The 21,031-nt window shown below is 39.4% G+C and overlaps 1 protein-coding gene across 11 annotated transcripts in view; it reads left to right on the forward strand.

The window, feature by feature from the left end:
• Positions 1-21,031, forward strand: part of plekha7b (pleckstrin homology domain containing, family A member 7b) — a 76,782-nt gene that overhangs the window by 46,840 nt on the left and 8,911 nt on the right. For 6 of the 11 annotated variants that reach the window (XM_026167171.1, XM_026167181.1, XM_026167169.1 and 3 more), the window contains 14 exons: positions 5,597-5,775; positions 7,199-7,627; positions 7,869-8,400; positions 10,544-10,627; positions 11,663-11,797; positions 12,541-12,609; positions 15,527-15,598; positions 16,711-16,791; positions 16,878-17,027; positions 18,421-18,522; positions 18,734-18,845; positions 19,038-19,240; positions 20,589-20,780; positions 20,863-20,980. In XM_026167171.1, coding sequence (XP_026022956.1) covers positions 5,597-5,775; positions 7,199-7,627; positions 7,869-8,400; positions 10,544-10,627; positions 11,663-11,797; positions 12,541-12,609; positions 15,527-15,598; positions 16,711-16,791; positions 16,878-17,027; positions 18,421-18,522; positions 18,734-18,845; positions 19,038-19,240; positions 20,589-20,780; positions 20,863-20,980 — 2,458 coding nt within the window. The remainder of the gene's footprint in view (positions 1-5,596; positions 5,776-7,198; positions 7,628-7,868; positions 8,401-10,543; positions 10,628-11,662; positions 11,798-12,540; positions 12,610-15,526; positions 15,599-16,710; positions 16,792-16,877; positions 17,028-18,420; positions 18,523-18,733; positions 18,846-19,037; positions 19,241-20,588; positions 20,781-20,862; positions 20,981-21,031) is intronic. The other 5 variants (XM_026167199.1, XM_026167190.1, XM_026167205.1 and 2 more) reach the window with 5 other exon arrangements.

Here is a 21,031-nt window from a genome sequence, read left to right on the forward strand (position 1 = left end):
CTGAATATCTATACTGATATGGACTGGCTAATGCATTAGGAATGAAAACATGGCATATCATTTGATGGAAATAAAAATGATCAACCTACAGAGGGCTGAATTTAAAGGCACCCAGAAAATGATGTGGCAGCTATACCATTTTGTCAGAATTCCATTGCAGCACCTAAAAATGGTGCTCAGTAGTTTGTATGAGTGTCTATATGCATGCCTGACAATGTTGGAGCATGCTCCTAGTAAGACATGGATGGTGTCCTGGGGGATCTCCTCCCAGATATGGACCGGGGCATCACTGAGCTCATGACAGTCTGAGCTCATCCTGATTGCAGTCAGGGTGCCGTTGCCTAACCTGTAGAGGTCTGTGTGTCCTTCCATGGATCCACCACTAAACCGGATAATTCTCATTGTCACTGTCTCACTGTTAACCTTCTACTGCACCTATTGTTCATTTCATTAACATCAAAGTAGCTGAAATTGATTAACAAACTCCTCTGCTACTTAACAAACCAGATCAATAGCCCACAAGTGTAATTGACTTGATGCTATACTTTGATTAAAAAGTGTTCCTTTATTTTTTTTTTGAGCAGTGTATATAGATGAACTCACTTAAATCTTTGTAAAGTTGTACTGAAGACTCTCCAGTATCTTCGGCGTTGACAAGGCCAACTTCTTGTTAGTGATCATGATTGAATACAACAGGTAGTTTCTCTTTGCAGGCATACAAGGATTTTTTACACCAATCATTGAATTAACCAATACTCAGAGCAATAGGAAAGTCCAAGGAACCCATTGAAGAGCTAAGAAGGAGAATTAGAGTAGATTTACACAAATTGAGAAGGCCTCTTGGAGCGATTTCTAAACAACTGTAGATTTAAAGATTATCAGTTCAAACAACTGTATTAGGAATCATTCAGATTTGTCAGCACTTTGCCAAATTGTGGAAGAAGACCCAAAGTGTCTAACCCTAAGATGAGAGGAAATTGGTTAAAATGTTCAGGAACAACCGAGGAACCACCAAGGCTCCAGTCTGCTATGAACTGGAAGATGCTGGAGCACCAGTGTCCACAGCAAGGGAAGTTTTACTGGGAGGGGTTGTGACCAAGCAAGAAGCCCCTGCTCCAAAACTGACAGCTGCAAACTCAATTGAAATTTGAAGATGTCTTTCTTCAGTCTTCTGGAGAAACGTGTTATGGTCAGACGAGACAAAGGTGGATTTATCTGGCCACAATGACGTTAGTATGTTTAGAGTTAATGGCGATGCTTTCAAATGTAAGAATACTGTACCATCTGTTGAGCATGGTGGTACCATCATGCTCTGTGGATGTTTTCCTGACAGTGGTACTCGCACATTGTACAAAGTGGATGAAATAATGATGAAGATGGAGTACCAAATTCTTCAACTTCACCTCAAATTCACAACTACTGTATACGATTCAAACGTGGTCAAATCTGTGTGTTCCAACAGGACAGTGATGCCAAACACACATCAAAACTGGTTTGGGGATGGATAAAGCAGGCTAATATTAAGCTTGAATGATGACCTTTCCAAGAGCCTCAATCCTATTTCTGGACTATGCTTAAAGGCCAAGTCTGTGCCAGGAAACCAATTAATTTAAGTGAACTCTACCAATTCTGCCAACAAGAGTGATCAAATATCCAGCCAGAATTATGCCAGAAGCTTGGTGATGGCCAAGACGTCTTATTGAGGTCCAACTTGCCAAGGGACATTTAACCAAACAGAGGGGGTATATGGATGTCTGTGCTTCTGTATGTATACTTTGATTCTGTGGATTGGAGAAAATCCAAAATACACTCAAACCTGTGCACCCAATTTCTGTTTTTTTTAAGTCATTAAATATGTATGCTGTACAATCTCTCCACCCTGGAAAAAGAACAGTTCAAAGACATCTTTAAAATTCCCCATGATATTCATGACCACAGCTGTAACTTCATTTATTAGTTGCTGAGTTGATATGAGACAGTTCTCAAAGTTCACCCATAAAAATCTATGTAAAGATTACCAAAGGTATGGATTTCATAGAGCTGCCATTGGCTGTTCCGATTTGTAAGATCAGGAGGTCATCAGAGGCGGGTGTCTGGTTATGACTAAGAAATAAATCAACAGCTTTCCATGGAACAGTTAGTACTGATCAAGCCCAACAAAAGAGACATCCAGAACACAACTGTCTCCTATTGTGCCCCACAGCAATAACATTTTTTTTTACCATTTAAAACCGTGGAAGAGATTCAGCATGCAAGTGATTAGAATAGTGAGAAATGTCTAAAGAACACAGGAGCAGCAGTTTACCAGCAGCTAAACTTAACTGAACTTAAACTTTTTATTTATGGTATCTTTTGCAACTTCATTGTATTACATGAAGAACTAATATAGTCTCAAGAGTGGAGAAAGTTTCACTGGAACTAAACAACAGCTCCACTCTTGATTATTATGTATGTTCAGGTTTTTGCAAAACAAGTATTTTGCATGCACCTGAGGTGGTCTTAACTCAGCTTTTTTTTAATATAATTCTATAACTCGTTCTTTCTCAAGTTGTGCAGAGTGTGATGGAATTTTTGACCTCCTGGTTTCTGACCTTTTCTAGAACAAACTCAATAGCGGGGATTAGAGCGAACCGCTACAGTACAACTGTCCATGTATCAAGTACAGCAGAACTATTTCTTATCAGATTTTATCCACTATTATAAACTGAGAAGAAAAATATGTTTAGGTGTATTCAGTATTCAAAACAGTGTGTGAAGCATAAGAAAATGTTTCTGTCACCAAAATCTGAATGGTAATATAGCTAAAACTGGTGTTAATTGTATCACTTTTACTTTAATATATGTGCATGACGTTTTTCTTACATGCAACAAATATTTTGGGGTTTTTTTTCTTTTGTTTTCTTTCGTTTTTGCAAATTTTGAAAAAAAGAAGGACACAAGAAATTATGTTTCTTGTGTGTTAACATCATCTAGGTCCTCTTTGTGGAAGCACAGAGAGTCCCTCAAAGAATAATAGTGCCTGAATGTTGATGCAGCACAGCAGCATCTGGGTATTCTGTTATAATCCTTTCAGCTCTTTTGGGCTTTTTTTTCTTAGATTATCTGATTGTGAGAGCATGCCAGTGTGAATTACAATGTCTGTGCTCATGTGATATGTATGTACTGTGTTTTAAAGTTCATACAACGGGCACTGAAATTTGTATGGTAATTGCTGCTTAGAATATTAATAATGCATTCAGCATATTCGCTGTTGGGCGGGAGTGTATGTACAGTTAGGAGAAATGAGCGTTGGCTTTGCATTAATACCTTGTATTTAAGGGATCCCCCATCCCCCCACCCTTAGCTCTCCCTGTGCCATCATGCATTAAAGAGCAGGAGATTTCATTATGTGTATCTGAGGTGCTTTGGAAATTTTCAGTTACTGCTAAGCAAGCATGAAAACAGCTGAGTTGTTGTTGGTGTCCAGGAATGATATGTCTCTCTCTTAGATCTACTGACATGTAGAGTTAATTCTAGATTAATCTTTTACCTGGGTTAAAAATGATTTGAAGATGAGGCGAATAAAGTGTTCAAATTCTACTGAAAATCAGCTAAATGAGCGGTTGGATTTATAAAACTTAAGATGTTGTGTAAGGACTTTGGTGCTGTAATGCTTTGTGCTTTGATTCCACAGTCGTGTGTCAAAGCACTTACGATGCTCCCATTATTACTCATTCTTGCTTTTGTGATGACGAGGGACTCCAGCTGGAGCCATTTCTGTTCTCTCTGTTTGAATCAGCACTGATCAGCTGTGACTTTCTGTTATTTTCTGTTCTCCTGTTTTTGCTCACCTCACTGTGTTTCTCTCATTCCCTGTTGGTCAATTGCCTTCCATTGTGACCCGGTGTGTTTGCGTGGGCGGAGTGAGTACTGTTCTCTGTGGGCGGCCGTCCTGAATCACACAGGCTTCCTGTGTTACATGAATAGGTATTTGATTTCACTATAGCCTCACCAGTAGCGCACCATCTTCACCTCCATTTGTTTGCGTCTAGCTGCTGAATGCACATTTCTAAATGTGCATTTAAGCCTCATCATGGAAACGAATGACAAATCATTTATGGACAATGCCAGAGCAATCATTGCTAGATTAGACAAATCTTTTGAGTGGGAAACATTAATCGAGTGCTTTTCTTTTACATGCACCACATTTAAAACATCTATTACAGTATAAGCATTCTTCCTGGACATGAATGTTAGATATTTAGCGCAGAACTGATAACTCTTTAAAACTTAATCCACCAGTAGCACAAGAGTCAGCACTTTACCCTCAGATGTTTGTTTATAATCCAAGTTAAACTCCCATATATTTAGCAGGTTCACCAATTACTAACTTTATAAATGAGATCAATTGGCAAATGTTGATGCTCATTTTACCATTTCATCACTTTGAAAATGTAACGTAAATGCTCTGAGGCTCTGGTATTTGTCTTGTCAGGCTGCTTATTACTCATCACATTTCCATCATCGCGGGAGAGGGAGAATGGCGAGGTGTCAGCCATTTTTCTTTGCATTTCATGGAATGTATGTCGTCATTAGCAGTTTGCCATCTCCTGTACGTGTGTTTATTTTTTAATACAAGCTATGAAATTAACCCAACACAATTCTCTCCCTCTTTTTGGAAGCAGGTCTTGTTGAGTTTGCTTTGCCGTGTTTGGCCTCTAACATGTTGAGTTTTTAGTAGATTATTGAGTGATAATCATTATAATTATTAATGAATAATAATCATTTTAAATTATGAGTGCTACATAGTAAAGATCTTTCTGAACAGATCAATGAAAATAGAGACTTCTCTTATTAATAAAGTCAGCCTGAACTCAATAAACTACTTTTTTTTATTACAGGTGGCCTTCTGCTTTTCTGTTAATATGATGAATAAGGATATGTATAATTGCATTAAGTTTTTATATTTATTTTGTTTCTCATTATCAAGTGTGTTGTATTGGACTCGTTGAAGGTCATGCTCTTACAGTTCATGTGAAATAGCCAATAAATTCCTCAAAAACATTCATTCTGGAAACCTCTATAGAGTAAGAGTAAATATAGTTTTAATTTCTGTTGAGTAATTGAAGATTTAACATTTCACTTACCTCTTACTATAATATATTGTAAAAGGTAAGGAAAAGTATGTAAACAGTAGTAGGTAAAAAACACCTGTGAAACTACAAACAGCTGCTCACCCCTTGAGTGGTTTTTTTATATGCGGTTATGTGTGTGCTTGTGTCTAAAGGAGTCCGTAATTCTGTTCTCTTTGTTCCTGTTTGGTTGTTCGCTGCAGCTGGTATATAATTTGTGTATTTCTAGAAGAATTTCTCTTAAAGACGGGAAGGTGTAACCTTTATGTTTTGCTTTTTGTGTTGCCAGAAACAACAGCAACATATTTTCTGCTGCAGCACTTTTTTTCCCTTCCATTCTTTTTCTGTATATTGTTGCTGTAAACTTCAGTGAGTTGGCAGCGATCATTGAACAATAAAGCACTTATCGGCCTGTCTGGCAGCTTTTTCCTGCCTTTAGTAAGACGCTCTCACGTCTATTCCCCATCTCTCTCTCTCTTTGATAGGCGAGCCATACTGGAATGCGCGCCTACATTTACAATAAGAACTCTGTGATTGGCTCACAGGCAGAACACTGCGGGATGCGGACATATTTCTTCAGTGCGGACACACAGGAGGACATGAATGGCTGGATCCGGGCCATGAACCAGGCTGCGCTGATGCAGCAGAGTCACATGATAAAGAGGTTGGTCTCACTCTACTGGGTTCAGTTGGTTGGGGTTCTAGTGCAAGTTTGCACAGAAGAACTGGATATCTATTGAGATTAGATTAAAAAAGGGACCCTGGATGTCCCGATCAAAAACAACTAGAACCTTTGCTAGTGCATCATGCTTTAAGGACTCAACAGCACTGTTATACTGCAGTCCTGAAGGTCAGATTCTTTAGTATCTATATGATTCACTAATAAAATTATGTTTTCCGTAATGGGCTGCATTGTAACTTCAGTATTCTGCAGCTGTGAGTCCAGCTGTGTCTGCAAAGTAGACTTTCTCAAATATTTAATGGAGGGCAGAAATGCTCTAAAATATATAGCCAGATACTCGCTGTATACAGAGTTATCTTACATTAGCAGGCTGTACTGCATAGCTTAAATGATCTGTGCAATGTTGCCATCTAGAGACCAATGTACATCACTACCTAATTTTTTAATAATATTTTGGAAAGTGCTCAAAATCCCATTGTTGTGTTCTTTGAAATGAAATACAAGTTATGTGAAATACCCTTTAGACATTAGTGTCCATCAACTGTATGAAGTTTGTGAAACTGTAAATAACACACCAAGAAAATCCAATGTTCGGGAATAAGGATACATGTTTTAAAGTATGGAGCATTAGGTTGCAATGCATTAAAAAGGTGGTGCTCTAAACTAAAGTATTTGATGAAGATAAAGTGAGTGATATTACTCCGGTGCTCTGGGGTTTCCATTTTAGCTCCTTTGAAAATGTGCAGTTGGATATTTAATGAATAGCTCCCCGTGCTCTGGATTTGTGTCTCTGCAAATGGATTTGGAAATTACCTTTAGGACCACTTAAGGTTGATTAGAGTTCCCATTGTGTTCTCTAGCCACTGATTAATACTGTGTAATCTCATAACCCTGTAACAGTAATGTCAGGTATAATTTACCTTACATAATATACTTGATAAAACATATTATTTTCCATCAGAATATTTTGAAGTACAACATTACATGGAAAACTGAAGTACCCTTCTTTTATTTCTCCCGATGTGTATCATTAAAAAGGTGTCATGAGGGGACCTTAAACAGCCTCTAAAATTAGTGAAAACTTCCTAAAGAAAAAAAAGGGACTGGGAACTTCTCCGGTCTACTCATTCCTTCGACACAGAGTCTTTTCCAGTAAAGGCATAATCTCCCTGCATCACTGACAACTCGGGGGATATGAATAAAAATGGCATTTTTGACAGGGTAAAAATGACCAGCTGGCTATAATTTTTTTAACCATATGAATTCTCTTGGAAATTACCACTAAGTGATATTAATTCATCGTGTGGGTGAAAATCATCTGACGTCAGTGAAACTCTTTACATTTTTACTGGCAGGTTTGACATTGGTTTAAATATCATATCAATCCTATGTCATATCTTCACAGAGAGGTGGAGAAGCCAGAGAAAGCTGCACAACAGGCAGTCCCACAGACCAACCATGTCCACACTAACCAGAGCTCATCTCAGCCAGAAAGTGCTCACAGGACAGACAGAGGGGAAGCTCAGAGCAATGGTATCAGACTGGCTCACGGAGACGAGGTGAGGTATGGATTAGAGATCCAGGGGAAACCCAGTCAGACAGCCCCACAGGAGAGAGTAGAGAGACTGTCTCCAGACGCTGTTAATGATGCTGCCCATAAGAATGGACAAAAGACTGTAATCCAAGTGGCTCTGCCACCAGAACAAAATGGAAATCTTGTCTATCAGAGGGGTTTCGTTACACGGGCAGACACTGAGAAGCATGTTCAGAGGAAGAACACGTTGGCTCAGGTGGAGCACTGGGTCAAAGTTCAAAAAGGAGACCCCCCGAAGAGGTCAGTCTGACTTCACACAATCAGTTTGACTCAACTAACATTTCTCTATAACAGCAGCATGACTAATGACAAAGAAACTTTGAGTCTATGCCTCCCTCTAGTGGCTTTTATGAGGATTCACTTATTAGATTGCTTTAATCTTTCTATTGAATTTCATTTTATCTTATTTAAAGCATTATGGCTCTATAATAGATTAAAAAAACACAGCTAAAAGATTTCCTTGTTCTTCTTTCTTTCATAGTGCTCCCTCTGCTGAGTTCAACCTCCCTCGATGGACTCCTCCCTTAAAGCCCAAATCAAGTGCAGCAGATGTCACCTATCAGTCATTGCCAAAGTCTCCCCGTCTACCCTGTGGCAGCAGCTCTCCTCCAGCAACATGCAATCTGCCCAGTGACTACAAGTACGCCCATGACCGGCTCAGCCACTTCCGTATGTCCACTGACGAGCGAATGGCCACCAAGGAGGGAATGGTGTGGCAGCTGTATGAGTGGCAGCAACGGCAGCAGTTTCGTCACGGCAGCCCCACCGCTCCTATTTACACCGGCCCCAACTTCACAGACTCCTCATCTTTCAGAGTGACTGTAGAAATGCCACGCTCCATCTCTGTTCCTCCATCACCATGTGAAGTCCCACCATCATCCTTCAAGCCCCTGTCTCCACGCAGACCACACACTCCTTCAGACAGACGCACAGTAAGGCCCTTGGATGAATTGGCACCAGGGGACAGCACAAGATCAAGCTCACCCGGGCATTTTTGTGCCCATATTTCTCAGGTAGCACACCTAGTTAAGGAGGCGCTTAGTTTGCCTTTCTTTCAGTTAGATTTGTACATTTAGAGTATTAATTGCAGTTCTTAATACTCTAGTTCTAAAATACTCAATGGGATAAAACAGAGAACTGTGCACAGAGAAATGTTGCATTCAGTGAACAGTAATAATTTAATATCCATTTTATTAAATAAACCTGCAAATACCTGTTTTTACTTTGATTTACATGATGATAAACTGTAGTTAAGATATAATAGGTAAGAATAGTGCACGTGTCATTCCATATTTTTAATTAGCCTCCCATAGATTAAAACCAGCAAAGAACTGATTCCTCTGTGTAAGAGGACCTTTGTTAATTGGATATTAAATATTACTGGTTACATTTTCTTTTGCTTTCATCTAAAAACAAAAAGTCTTTTGACTGATTGGTTATCTAAATAATTAATTGACTAACGAATAAAATAAATGGCAGAGTAACTGAAAATAATACTTGTGTTCCCAGCTAGTTCAATTAATCTCTTCAGTGTATCTTGAATGATGGGAACAGTGGAGTTTTTGTGGATGGTGTGAAAGTAGCCGGTGTGTTGACAGTGTTGTTTCTCTCCCATAGTAAGCTTGGATGGAGACCTGCACATAGTGTTGGATGGAAAGATGAAAGTCCCACCCTTTATGAATTTATGTGCTGATACTCAGTAATTGGGCCTTAAACACTGGTGATACTGTGAGACAGTAAACAGCAGTGGCCTGTCATTGACATGGGACTGAAGTAAAACTCAGTGTTTCACATGTTCTGAGCCAAATGACAAAGGTCTCATTCTCATGGTAGCTTGTGGATATGAGGTGTCACAACTTGGAGAATGTTGTGAGCTCACAAGGACACCATGGGAAGATCGCGCGAGGAGCATGAGAAGGCTCCGACTTTACAGCGCGCACACTTTGATGCTCATGTGAATCGTTTGCAGATTCACACAGTCCACACCCAGGCCTACTCCACAGGTGGTGTGAGCGCATGCGAGTAAAAGCTCGCTACTCTGCCGTCCCCCCAAAACGTCGTAGCGCTCAGACAGCACCGCCACCGCCACAGGAGACGGAGCCCAGGAGCACGTCCTGTAATCCACACCCTGCTCTCTCTCCCCACCACACCCTCCACATGTGAAAAAAATCTCCCTCCAAACCATCACCACATTTGCCAACACACACAACCCTCATAACCAACCCGTTGGCCTTACACAAGTAAACAAAGTGTTGCAGATGCTCTGTTTCCCCTATGATTCAACCAAGTGTCAAGACTCTAATTACAACCATAAAATATAGTGACGCGCAATTATGGAAAACCCTCTAGAGGATACATTTTTAACAAAGGTAGCCACAGTGACTATGCTAGGGAGCGATGTTTATGGGAACTAAATTTAGTTGGCACTGAACTTAGTTTTGGTGCACCCAGCATCTCTGAGGCTGATGGTGCTCTCTGGCTGGAGTGCACTTAAGTAATAGCGATCTGTGTGCCTCTGCGGAATATCATTAAGAAGTATGTTTTATTAGCAGCTAATCCAATTTGCCCTGGGCTTCTCAGCACCCTATAAACATCTCTACTGTATCTCAAACATCAGCAGCGGTCTCTTTCTTCTGATCTCGCATTTAAATAAAAAACCTATTATACAGCAAAAAAATTGTGGCATGGGAATCTCAAAGGGAATGGCTTACAGTGCTTCTCTTGCTGGTAGCAAACAAATGTTATTTTAAGAAAGCAGGTTTAGTATAATTTATGTGTAGTTAATTAAATCTCTTGTTGTTTGTGTCCTTTTAAGCTTCTGTGGTGGGCCTGGTTTTCGCTAATTCTGTGTGTTAAGCAAAAACGTCAAATTTTTCCGAGCCCTGTAGCATCTGAAAACTCAGGGCACACCTTGTTTCGTATAAGAGTAGGAGTGATGAAAGCGAGAAAAGGATAGATGGAAAAAATAAATCTGCTGTGTAGTCAAATTTGTTTGCAGACTTGGAGGCAATGGTTTAACTTTGACTTAGTGTGATGAAGTGATCCATATATCACTTTCAACACACTATTGAAGATTATTTAGTAAATCAGATATTCTGTTTGATTTCATTCTACATGATCTGCGTTAACAAGTGAACGAATTGCATTTCTCCACAGAATTCCCAAATAGAGAGGAGGTCCGTGCCAGCCATGGGCTACATCACACACACAGTCAGTGCTCCCAGCTTGCATGGCAAAACGGTATGAGCTTCTATTACATTAATATTACTTACTTGGATCAATATGAAAAATGGACTTTTTGTAATATTAACAAAGCGTTATAATAGTCTAGGAAAATGAATCCAGGTAAGAACTGGAAACGTAATTAATGGGGGCCGTCTGTGACATTATCACATGTAGAATTTGTTCCAGTGTTTTTGTTCCTGATAGCATTTCTGTTCAGACAGCACAGCAGGCCGTCCTCACATGACAGTCTTTGTTGTGTAGCTCTAGGTTTTACATTTTCAGGTATTATTAGGACACATTGTGTTAAAGGTACATGAATTATCACGAATTCATTCATGACTTCATGCATGAAAAACAATGAATTCATTAATTAAAGTAAAACCGTGTAAAAATATAACTGTATAAAGAAACTATAGGGGGAAAAGTTACTTATATCCAGAACATAAACATACACAGTTTGCTGTTATGTGTAGAGACAACACTGACTTTGGTCCCTTTTATGCTCAGATGATTCAGATGTTGTTGTTATGTGGTTCAACAAACAACAACAATAAAAACATTCCTCTAAAAATGGTCAAGGATTGGACTTAAACTGAGTGAAAAAAGCAAATGTCCACAGAAGCTTTGGAAGAGCTATTGTTCAATACTACTGAAAAAGTCTGGCTTCTTGGAAATAAAATATAAAGAAATGAGGTGTGACTCAAGACTTCTGCACAATACTGAAAATTACAAAAATGAATGTATAAAATATCTGAAATATTTGGGGGCAGGGCCAGTGTTAGATAAGAGTGAGGATGAGGTACTGGTGTTTAACATGTGTTTTTCATAAATGAATTAATGCTATTAATGTGTCCCGTTTTCTATGAATAGGTGACAATTCATGTACCTTTCACATAAAGTGTTACATTATTGGAGGCAGCAGTATACTGGTGTCTCTGCCACACTCCACAGTTACTGCAGCTCAGCCACTTTACTGCCCAGATGATTATGAAATATTTCCTCTCATCCCTCTGTGCTTTCACTGGCCCCTAAACCCGGGCTACGCTACAGCCAGAGGAGCTGACTCTGCTCCTCATTCAGCTTCGGAGGCACCAGGCCAAGATGGCTGGTGCACATAGTCCCAGCAATGCATTCGCTCACCTGCAGCACCACCAGCACAACGGCCTACTAGGCCCCAGCATGCAGGTCAGGGACCCTCATATTTCCCTAATGCAGCCCAGTGCATCCTTTGCCAGTGCATTGTGGTCCCCTGCTCCCCAGCCATTCCCATACATTACTACCCTATCATCGTTACAGACTGTGCAGTTTTCTGATTCTGCTTGGATGTCTTGTTCATTTAACCACTTTGACATGACTTGTATTGTATTAACGGTTATATATTATGGATACTCGGAGCCTTGTGTGACTGTTTGTAAACAGGGATATGCCATGTTTGGAGCATGTTGCTTGTGGCCCATGCCTGTATTTTACACTTTGCGTTGTCTCATAGATGTATAACCTTGCACAACCACAATAATGTCTGATTATCAGAACATTTCTGTGTAGTTGGGAAGCAAACACAATGCTGTAAGAGCAGCAGCGACAACTCCACCCAGTTTTTAGCAACCGACCATTCTCTGGCCATCCTCCACGCTTATGGAGAAATATAAACTCTCTGTCTGACCACATGTCATGCACATGTCTGTGTTCCTCAGTTGTGCATAAGGTCATACATGAGACATTAAACCAGATCAAAACAATTACTTGATTACTTAATTAGAGCTTGACTGTAGATAAAAATACAGAGGTAGAAGTGCACTGTAATTGAGACCAAGTTAATTAAAGTTCTGCTAGAAAATCCCAAATAAAGGCCCTAAGTGTCATCTGATCACGCATTATCCTTTGCAGCTTCATTTCAAATGATTTATCTCTCCATTGCTCATTTAAAGGCTGATGATACTTACATACAACTGAAGAAGGACCTGGAGTATCTAGATCTGAAGGTGGGCCCCAACAAAGTAAATGGCACTTTGTCTTTTTCATCTTCTTCTCCACCTCCCCTCTCTGGACTACAATCTTGTTCTCCTGTCGCTGCCTCCAACATCTGCCTCCCTGTTTCCCTCTTTTCCTTTCTGTCCTCTGTTCTATTTCTGTCCTTTACAATGGAATTAACATTTCTCGAAACTGTCTTCTTATTGCACAAATGATCAATTTAAGGATAAAGAAAAAGATACTTTTCAGTTTTGCTTTGATAAATCCTGAAAATTGTCCAGTGAAACTGGTATAAAGTAATAATGATGCTGAAGTGTTGAAGTGTTTTATTGATGCAGCTCTGCATCAGTAAAAAAAAAAAAAAAAGAAAGGAAAAAAGCAAAGTGAGTTGAGGGAAGTCATCTTGTGATACGCAGTACAGCAAATAACTTTTCGCTTTCTGGGTTCAAAAGAGATCAAAAAGAGATCAGTGTGTTTGAAATGCCCACGTCATGTTTTGCTCGAATGTGAGGATGATGTGCATACAAGTGAAATAGACCATTGTACTGCTTTTTAAATGGAATGTGACGCATCCCAGTAAATTATGCAGGATCTTTACACATGAATCCCTTCATCCGATCATCCATCGTGTGATACTCACCACTGAGATTTTGAATTGCATGCTAATAAGCACCACTAACAGTACTGAATGTCTGTTTGACTTTTTGCTTTTGTTTTATTTGTTAGAGCATAACAGATGGCCTAATTAGGCTCTTTAGGAAATTTTATGTATTTTTTATGTATTAGCAAAGTAAATACGATTTTATATTATAGGCTGAGTCATAGTTTTATTGTGGTAACTGGTGGAAATGGATGAAAATGTGCAGCGGTGTAAGTTTGCTATGGTCTTCAAAAACTCCTACAGATACTTGGTAATGCACTTAATTAGAGCTGGCAAAGGGACAGACTGCAAAAAACATAGTCAAAACTTGTTTATTTTGAGTTGATTTTTGCATAGTTGGTCCTAACTCGTAAGCACCCACGCCTTTTAAACTCAGTGCCCCAAGAATGAAACTGAGACTTTCTTTTAAAAACTCAAAGTTTCCAAAGCCAAGAAAAAAATATGCTGGTGATCACTGTAATAATTTTCCCAGACTTCATGACGATCTCTCTACAACCACAGAATACATAATAAAACTTTTTCTCACAGACTGTGCAATACCCCCACAAGACTACTAATTGACCGTGACATGTAAAATAAGTGGAATGTCCCTTTAACTGAGTCTCCTATTTGCACTGGTCCATACTGCTGTTCAACGTGTGGTGACCCTAATGTGGGCGATATATGAATAATCAACCTTTTGATCTCTGAAAATTACTGACTCTGATAGAGAAGTGGCTGACAAATCTCTGCGTCATTATCTTGTGAACCTCCGGGTGCGATGCAAAGACCGGCAGTCGCTAGATACCCTGTACTATTAGCCTGATATCAGCAGAGAAAAATATCACAACTATAGTGGAGCTAGTTAAGTCTATACGTTTCTGGAAAATGACAGTTGTTTTTGTTTTTGTTTTTTTTTTAGTTTTTTTTTTAGTAATTTTGTTGCTACGATGGACTTTAAATTAAACCATATAGATGTCCCTGAAATGCAGACTTTCAGGAATTACATGCATTTTATGCATGGTTCCCCATTTTCACAGGCTAATTAGACAGACTAAAATAATTCTAAACCTAAGCATTGTTTTTAATACTTGGTAACATCAGGCCTGTTCACTCATTATTTCAGTACAAATTAAGCAGACAAAATATCTGGAGCTGATTCTGTGTTGAACTTGGACTTGGCTGCGGTTCACTGGTACTCTCAATATGAGGTCCAGATAAGTTGTTATTGCAGGTAAAGGAGGCCATCATGTCACTGAAAAAGAAAACTAAATCTATCACAAAGAAAAAAATTAAAATAGTTTCCAAATCTATGATCTGGTACATCCTTAAAAATAAAAAATGAACTGCCCACCTCAGCAACACAAAAAGGTTTGGAAGACACGTTTCCAACGTCCAGTCAAGCAAAAAACACTCTCGACAAGGTGGTTTAAGAGATGCCTTCATGAATGTAAATATAGAAGTTTACTGGTTACACACAGAAAAGGAGCCTGCACAGTTCTGCAGAATAAACCGCTGGACAGTAAACCACATGATGTGCCAAAAATGGTGGAGGCAGTGTAATGGCCTGGTAGTGAAGGAAGTAGCGGGATGAATTCTGAAGAGTGTCACAATGCAGATGGCAGCATGGTGGTTAGCACGGTTGCCTCACTGCAAGACGTTGCTGGGTTCAAATCCATCACTGGTCTAGGGAGAGGTTTCAGCACCCCTGCTAGATAGGTGGAAGTGAATGGATTGAAAGCAGAAACCAAAGGGTACTTCAGTGAACCCCTAACCGATCATCTGATGATGTCCACATCACTGGCTACAACTGATTTTTTTATCCAAATGTTATAAACAATTGGACAAAAACCGCATTGTTCCTCCTGTATCCGAGGGTCCTTTCCAGCACTCTGGCATAGACTTTCCCAGGGAGGCTGAGGAGCATTTTAATAATCAACGCCTTTGTTAGGTCTCCACTTAAAAACGTTCCCATTCAAAACCATGGATGTGAAAAACAAAATCTGAAAAAAACTTTTTTCTCCCATACTGGTAATATTAAGGAGTTGTTTGTTAAGTTACAGTAATAAGCATCCTGTAAATAGCAGCGTAAGAGCTTTTTTCCAAACACAAAGATGTAGAAACTCTATCTGCATAAATGTTTGAACGAAGCTATAATAAGTTTTTTTTTTCCAATTTTGTATCAGTTTTTTTTTCTTTTGTTTTCCTCCTTAGTAAACTCGGCTTAACTTGTGTATCAGTCCCATTATCTGTAAACTAGAAATATGTATCAGTTTTTTATTTTGTCATTCGTTCAACTTTAGGTTACTGGACGTGACAGTTTAAAGAAAGAAAGACCATCAAGGCCTGTGAAAATAGCAGAAAGTGATGCTGATGTAAGTAAATCATTCTGTTCTCAGGATTTACAAAAACAGTCAGATAAGCACCCTGTTTATCCTTCTCTGTTTTTCCCCTCTAAGATCTCTGTTTCCGACTTCTGACAATCCACTACAGAGAAGCAGCTGACTTTAGTCTGACTTTACTGTGTGTTTTAGTGTGGTTTGCCTGCGTGTGTGTTCTTAAGTTGTGGTAAACAGAGGCTGTAGAGGGAAGGGAACGTATTTGCGTTGCAACACTGTGGGGACACCCATCCATGCAGCACAGTGAGGGCCTGAGAGTATCGACCACAGCTTTTATTTTCCTCCCTGCAATTTAAAGGGAAAAATACATGTAATGGGAGTTTTAGATGTTGAGCTGTTAAATTTTTCAGTTTGATTTCCCAGATTCTGCTTTCCTCATTCTTTGTTTTCTGCTGAATAGAGGTAAATAAGATGGATGTCCTGGCTTTTCATCATTAGCATTGTTCCACTTTAACAATTTATAAGAAATTGCCAGTAAATTTATCGGAACAATGAATATTTCATGCAATTAAAAACAACAATATGTGGCAGCGAAAATAAAAACAGCTTAATTATTAATTGAACAGAATGATAAATAGATCTGAGAAGAAAAAAAACACTGTTTGAGAAAGACTGTGAACTAGGCAGTCTTATGTTGTTTTCATAAACACATAACCCATTTCTGGGAAAACAAATCTGTCACTCTCTGTAAACACGGCTTTCTCCAAAAGTGAATTGAAAATATGGATTCTTGATTATGATTACTCATAATGGGTATTACCAGAGCTCACCCCCAAACTAGATAGTATAGAGGCTTTTGATATCTGGCACTGCACCGATGAGAGGAATTCCTTTGAGCTTTTTACACAGATGAGCCGTATTGACAGACTGAGACGATCAATTTGTCTTATCTGGGTGCATTGTGGAATAGAGTTGAACAAAGGCAAGAATGGAAGAGTTTAACGGTGTTGCAAACAGAAGCCGTATCTAAAAATCTCAGGCACTGTTTTATCTCTTTATTTTCTGTCTACACTCTGCCGTATTATCAGAAGCGATAGGAAGAACTGAGTTTTCCTCCATTCTCACTGTTTCAATATGTTTTCTTTTAGGTGAAATTAAGTCGACTGTGTGAACAAGACAAGATTCTACAGGAGCTAGAGGCCCGGATACGCACTCTGAAAGAGGACAAGGTTTGAGTTGTATATATTTGTTTGTATTCTTGTGTGGTCTATGAAGGCTTACGTGTTTATGACAATGTTATCGTCCCCTGGTGTAGGACAAGTTAGAATCTGTGCTGGATGTTTCCCACCAGCAGATGGAGGACTACAGAGATCAGCCAGCTCATGCTGAGAAAATTGCCTATCAGCAGAAATTACTACAAGAGGACGTGGTCCATATCAGGGCTGAAATATCTCAAGTATCCACAGTAAGACCCGGGATTTGCAAGTCCATTGTGCTTATGACAAAAACTACAGCCTCCTTCTTCAGTGAAACTGGCTCAGACTTTTTCATCCAACTCTCATTTCTTCATATTCTCCTATGAAAATGTGAAATAGGTGCACTGATTTATTGAAGCATGTGCAAACATGTACATATGTGGAAATATAGAGTTTGCACAATTTTAAAAATTTTGAAAGTCAATATTTGGTATGACCACTGTTCAACACAGTCTGAACTCTCTTAGGAACGATATCTTTCTTCTTGGAGGACATAGGTCAAAGGTCAAAGGTCTTCTTTGGCTGTTGGATCCCTTTTTTTCCGTTCCGTGTTCAGATGATCCCACAGTCTTTCAGTAATGTTGATTTCTGGGCTCTGGGGAGACCAATCCATGACCGGTAGTGTTCTTTTGTGTGATTTTTATATCTGTATGCTTTTGCTACACTCGCAGTGTGTTTGGCATCATTGCCGTGCAAAACAAATGACAGCTACCCTTCCAGTGAGACCATTTCAGGCTTCAGTGAACAGGAGATGGTACAGCAGAAGGACCAGATGTATGTTTCATGTCCTGTGTCGGGTCTTTGATTTGTTTTCTAGATTATTTTCTTAAGAGCACGGCTTTCAGATATTATTCATCTGCTATAGATAGGTCTTTTTTGCCCTACCACTTCTTCTTCTTTTGTTCTCTACTACTTATTTCCTCTCATTGTTTAAGGAAACCCTGTACACCATTTTTGAGATAAAATGAGTTTTTGGCTAGTACAATTTTTTGAAAAACCTTGTTTTGACATTTGATGTTTTGGCAGGTAAGGGATCAAACTACTCAGGTTCTTACAGTAAGCACATGCTACTAAAGAAATGTTTTATTGGTTGAAAACAAGATGTTCGCTTCTATTTTTAGTTGTTCCTTTTTTATGGTTTCTGCAACTGGCACAATGTTTCAGGATGACTGTCACTATCAAAATGAGTGCTTAGGGACAAACCTACGGCTACAAAGAAATGAGTAGATTTCTCAGCCACTCAGAAAAAAAAATATTTGGTCAAAAAGTTCACTGATATTCAAAATATTTAGTGTTGAAATGAAAATTACGAGTTTCAAAAGAACATTCACAAATAAACCGCAAGATTACATGAAAGCAAACAAATGTGTCTTTGGCTTAAAGACATTTCCAGGCATTGGTTGTAGTCTGTCAGTGCACACTGCAATTTAAAAAAAAAAGAAGAAGTGATAAATCATAAAAATCACCACTTAACACACCTGGTCTTAACTGCAGCTCACATACACGCCACTAAAACAGCTTTTTATTCACAAGCTAAGTACAGTGTGTGAACACTGTTTTTTTGGCATTGTAACACAGAGCGTGATGTGTTTTGTTCTTTAGGAGATGGAAAATGCATGGAATGAGTACAGCCAGCTTGAGAGGGACGTGGACTGGCTGAAGTCGGCCCTGCAGGGACAGATGAGCCGCTGTGATCTTTCTCAGGTCTGTGGCTCAGTGATCTCCATTAACTCCCGCAAGCAGTCGCTCGCTTTGAATGGGAATGAGCTAAATACTGCTGATGTCATATACTCAGACAAAGCAAAGAACTGGTTCAGAGGATCGTGTGTTGGATTCTAATTAAAATCTGTAAAATATGAAAATGTGTCTGTATGCGTCTGTGTGTGTGTGTGGTTCTGTGTTTCTATGTGAGCAGCAAGAGAAGGTCCAGATCAGAAAGGAGCTTTGGAGGATTGAGGATGTTATCGCAGGTCTCAGCAGCAGTAAAGCCAACTACAAAGTCACCATCTCCTCTGTTACCAACCCAGGTGAGGCAAGCGCTATAGGTTCCATGTCTACAAAGCAAATCGCTGTGGACCTGCGACTGTATCTTCTCATTAAAGCCTGCAGTCATATTTTTGTTACCAATCCCTTGAATGTTTCCCATAGGAAACTAAAAGTGCTGTCTTTACAGCATGTGTGTATTATTGTCATGTGATCATCCGCATCATATTCCCCAGAGAGGAAATTTGTGCCTTCGGTGTCAGTGTCATCAGTGCCTTCTGTGTCTGGGAGCGCGTCTGCTATGGAGATGAGATTGTCCCAGCAGCAGCAGCAGCACAGCCCCCACCTCAGTCCCAGTAGCCACACCCCCACCCTTTCCTCTAGTCTCAGCCAGCAGCCATTACACCATTCTACAGCTGTCATCAGTGGGCCTAAGTGGGTAAGTGAGTAAACTTAAGCTGGTTTGTGTTGGTTTGTTTAATCATGTGCTCTCTGCATTTGTGTGTTCAGCTTTGGTTGGTTAAATACACAGAAGTGCATTTTGTAGTCTGTGATTTTCAACTTCCCTTTTTTCTAGTTGGAGGTTTTCAACAAGCCATTAGCACTTTCCTTAAAATGAGTCTATTTACCCCTGTTGATCAATGAACTGAATGAAGTGTCAGGAAATAGAGAAATGTGAAATAATGTCCAAAAGTCCAAGAAAAAAAGTGAATATTTACCTTATTTGGCCACTAATTAGCCAAGTAATAAATGTAAGTAAACATTTTTGCTGGTGCTCATGCATCTTTGCATAAAACAAACTGAGTGAGTTAAGAAGATGACATTCAGTTCACTTTTATAGAGCTGTTTTAATCTCGTTATACTATGTATAATGACAATAAAGGCTTTCAATTCAATTCAAGTACGCCCAGCTGGAATGGAACAAGAAAAATGCAGTTAGGGCTGTAACCTCAGTGTTTGGTGTTTTTGAATAATTTGTTGTAAGATAAGCTAAGATGTAATTTTCTCAATTTGCTTTTTAAATTGTGCAAGACAAATGTATAAAAGTAACACTGAGCCCCGTTTAATCAACATTACAAGATAAACTAAGATATATTACATTTGTGACAAAATTTCCAAAACTGTTAAAAACTATTATATTTAATCTAATTATAGTTATCCAAACTGCATAACATCACAGGTGTTGTCTGTAGTGTTACTGGAATCTTAAAGAAAAATTGCCACGTGCTTATGTTGCAATCATATAACAATTTTGAAAATTGCTGCTTACCAAATTGTGACCAAATGCAAACTTTGTATTATGGTTTAGGCTTGAAGTCTGTGGATTTGGTCAGTTTTCCCTGGTTTCCTTCCACAGTCGAAAAAAAATTCTAGGTTAGGTTAATTTTTTTGAATCTGTTCCCTGAGTCCAAGGTGTACTGCCTCCCTCACCTAATCTCAGCTGGAATAAGCTGCAGTGACACTAGCTGGATAAGCAGTCAAGAAAATTGATGGATTATTAAGTGCAGAAAAATAATTAATGTGTATTTCAAAGTTTAAACGTTTTGGAAATGTATTATCTTTGTCATTAATCCTGCTTTGTTTATACCAATGTGTGATGGAAGTCAAAGTGTAACAGCATTTCTATGACTGTATACTGTGTAATCTGTGTCATAGCCACTGTCATCAGGCTCTACAGTCTATAGAGTTACTTGCTCAGGAACTCTTCATCTTGGTATTCGGGGTCCTTGCAAGGCTAGAGTCCTTCTTCAGTTGTTTTCAGTGGTTCACATTTATTCTGTGCGCAGAATGAGGAAGATGTGCCTCCCAGACCTCCTCTACCTCAGCTCTACAGTCCCGATGAGCATCCCCCCGCTGTGCCTCCCTTGCCCCGGGAGACAACAGTCATCAGACACACCTCTGTACGTGGCCTCAAACGTCAGTCAGACGAACGTAAAAGGGACCGAGAGACTGGGCAGTACACAAACGGGGACGGCAAGGTACGCAGAGCTTGTGTGTATTGCTGTGTTTGCATTTTTAATGTCATGTTGTTTCTAATTTAAATCCACTCGTATATGTCAGGTGGAACTCAGGCCTTTCCTGAGTGATCCAGAACTCATGGGAGCTGGTGATGGCTCCAGTCACATTAGTGTTGTAACACCTGGGCATGACGGAGGTTACAGGACATTACCGAGCAGAGGTACATAGACAACAGTCAGTTCATCCCGCCAAAATGCTTTAGAATATTGTT

This window comes from Astatotilapia calliptera, chromosome 1 (assembly GCF_900246225.1).
Source record: "Astatotilapia calliptera chromosome 1, fAstCal1.2, whole genome shotgun sequence".
NCBI lineage: Eukaryota > Metazoa > Chordata > Actinopteri > Cichliformes > Cichlidae > Astatotilapia > Astatotilapia calliptera.